Here is a 3373-nt window from a genome sequence, read left to right on the forward strand (position 1 = left end):
CAAAAAAGGAGCAGAGAACTATGTAGCGGATCATTTGTCTAGGCTACCATTTGAGAACAAGGAGGATGTACCGATTAATGATGAGATAGGATTCGAGGCTCTCATGGCTTTGGTGTCAACTTCTACCCCTTGGTACGCGGATATAGCCCACTATCTTGCATGTGGAGTCGTTCCCCCGAAGTACTCTTCTCAACAAAAGAAGAAGTTTTTCAAGGAGGTTAGAAGATACTTTTGGAATGACCCATACCTATTCAAGCAATGTGGAGATGGCCTTTATCGGAAGTGCGTTCCAGATCATGAAATTCAAGGTGTTCTTGAGCGAGCATTGCCACTCACTACCATGTGGAGGACATAGTGTTGTTGACAAAACAGTGGCAAAAATCTCTCAATCCTTATTGTGGTGGCCGACAATGCATAAAGACGCCCACCAATTCGTCGCGCAATGTTTGGGGGGTGGATTTTATGGGGCCTTTCGTTTCTTCTTGTGGGAATCTATATATCTTGGTAGCGGTCAATTATGTGACTAAATGGATTGAAGCCATACCCTCACCTACGAATGATCACAAGGTTGCGCTTAATCTCCTAAAGAAGATCATTTTTCCTAGGTTTGGAGTTCCGAGGGTGCTAATTAGTGATGGAGGCTCCCATTTCGCCAAAAAGCAATTTGAAGCTCTTCTCAAGAGATATGGCGTTCATCACAAGGTTGGATTACCTTACCACCCTCAAACTCAAGGACAAGTGGAGGTCTCGAATCGTGAAATCAAAAATCTTCTTGAAAGGATGGTGAACAAATCAAGGAGGATTAGTCTCTCAAACTTGATGACACACTATGGGCTCTTAGGACGGCGTACAAGACTCCAATCGGCATGACCCCCTATAGGTTGGTCTATGGAAAGGCTTGTCACTTGCCGGTTGATTTAGAATACAAGGCTTGGTGGCCCATCAAAGAGCTCAATATGGATTTATCGTTGGTCGTTGAGAAGAGATTGCTTAAGCTCAATGAACTTGAAGAGCTTAGAGATGATGCTTATGGGAGCTCAAGGTTATATAAGGAGAAGACCAAAAAGTGGCATGAACAACATATTCGAAACAAGAACTTTAAGGTTGGAGACAAGGTTTTGATTTTCAAGTCAAGGCCTCGTTTGTTTCCGGGTAAACTCAAATCAAAGTGGTCGGGTCCTTTTGTGATATACAAGACTACTCCTTATGGCTCCTTTGATTTAGACGCGGAAGGTAACAAGTTTATGGTTAATGGTCATCGTTTAAAGCATTACTTTTGCAAGGAAGAAGTTGGTATCATCGAATATATAATGCTTGATCCTTTGGATCCCAAGCCTCCCACTTGAAGAATTTTTCTCATGGTCAAGCTAGTGACCTCATAAAGAAGCGCTTCTCGGGAGGCAACCCAAGTTTCTTACTCCTTTGTATGCTTTTTTTTAGAATATTCCGATTTCACTTTCTCCTTTTTGAATTTGAATTTGATTTTTTTCATCTTTTTGGTTAATAGGTGTTTGGATGATGAAGGAACAAGGATTTTCTATTTCAAAGATGTGAGGATAAATCGAATTTTACTCTGTGCAACCCTGTGCGCGACATCTGTGCGGGCGCGTAGTGTGATCTGTGCGGGCGCGCAGGCATTGTCAGAACCCGCACAGATTTATTCAAAAATTGAAGCTCGAGGCAGAAAGTTTGCGCGACTTGCTATGCGACCTATGTGCGGGCGCGCAGGGTATGTGTGCGGGCGCGCGTTCACTGTCGGAACCCACACAAATTTAATCAAAATTGGAGATTCGAGACAGAGAGTTTGCGCGACCTAGTGCGCGACTTTTGTGCGGTCGCGCAACTTACCTGTGCGGGCGCGCAGAGCTAGGAAAACCGGGTTTTAACCATCTTCTTCCCGATTTCATTCTCATATTTTCGAAACCCAATTTTCATGCTCTCTTCTCTCTCCTCACAAGCCCAAACCCTAACCATCAAATTTCACCCATTTCTCAAAAATTCCATTGATTTTCTTTCAAATCCATCAAAAACTTTCACTCTACTCACAAATTCACCCACTTTCTCCCTCCAAAATACCCAGAAATCCTCCATTTTAATGGTTTGCAAGTTTAATTGAAGGTGGTGTTCTTGGAGGCTCTTAGTGGTGTTCAATCTTCTATAAAGTGGTATAACTCTAAGTTTTTCTATTTTATTACTTAATTTCACTTATTTATGCAAAATTTTTAGTTATTAAACATGAATTAGCTTGAGTGAATTGCATGTGATTTTTGTTTTCTTTGTGAAGGATTTGTTGGTTATTAGTGTGAAATTTAATGATTTTGGGGACATTGTTGTTAATACTATTGTTTTGGAAGCCATTTTCATGAAATTAAGTTGAGAAATTTGGTGTTTGTATTGATGATAATGCAACTACTTTCATGAGAATTTCTTGCTATCATAATGTGTTTTGATTGACTGCTTTGTTGTTGATTCTTGTTGTCTTGGGCGTTATATTTGTGTGGTTAGTTGTTAGTACTAACCCTTTTGTAGATTGTTGAGACTTGGGTTGTTGTTGTTTTCCAATTGTTGGTTGATTTCGAAGATAGTTCTCCTTTTGGTTGGGTTGTTTGTATTGCTTGAACATAATGAGCAAAAAGGAAGAGTAGAAAGGAGCCCAGGCTAAGGGTTGAAGAACCGAGTACCCAACAAACTCAATCTCAAGGACCTAATGTTCCCCCTACATTGAGATTTTCAAACAAGGTCCATGCTACGTTCTTCAACGACCTTCACGGACGAAAGTAAAATCCCTCCCGACAATATGATCAACGCTCCATGAGAGCTTTGGGGATTGACGACGATATAAGGTCGCTCCTTGATAACTTGGGGATGAGTGAGTTCATCAAACATCAATTCCGAACTTATAAGGATCCCACCTTCAAATTCTTGGCCTCTTTTAAAAAAGAGCCTCTTGGGAACGACTTCCAAATTTCCTTTCAACTGTTCAACAACCAGCACACTATGACTCTTAGTGATCTTAATGTATTGTTGGATTTGAACCCCGAGGCGGACCTCTTTTCCCCTTCATTGAGCCCGTTCCTTGAGTACGATGCATTTAGATGGTGGCAAACGATTACCGACTTTGAAGAGTTCAACACCAAGTATTCGATGGCCAACCATATTATCCACCCTGTGTTCCGTATTCTACACCGCATTCTGGGGTTTGCGGTATTTAGCAAGCAGGACTTGAGCAAGCTCTCGCATGAGGAGCTATTTACTTTGTGGGTTGCCACTAGGGAGGAATTGAAAGGGCGGCTCAATATGGGGTATTGGTTCGTCTTGTGCTGCGAGGCAATCAAGTCGGGCCACAAGATAGGAGAAATGACCCTCGGTGGGA

The 3373-nt window shown here is 41.9% G+C and overlaps 1 protein-coding gene across 1 annotated transcript; it reads left to right on the forward strand.

Moving 5' to 3' along the window:
* The first annotated feature begins 866 nt into the window (after positions 1–866).
* On the forward strand, positions 867–1346 carry LOC110686573. Its single transcript, XM_021863184.1, has one exon. The coding sequence runs from the start codon at positions 867–869 to the stop codon at positions 1344–1346; it is 480 nt and encodes a 159-aa protein (XP_021718876.1).
* The last annotated feature ends 2027 nt before the right edge of the window (positions 1347–3373 follow it).

Source organism: Chenopodium quinoa, unplaced genomic scaffold (assembly GCF_001683475.1).
Source record: "Chenopodium quinoa cultivar QQ74 unplaced genomic scaffold, ASM168347v1, whole genome shotgun sequence".
NCBI lineage: Eukaryota > Viridiplantae > Streptophyta > Magnoliopsida > Caryophyllales > Amaranthaceae > Chenopodium > Chenopodium quinoa.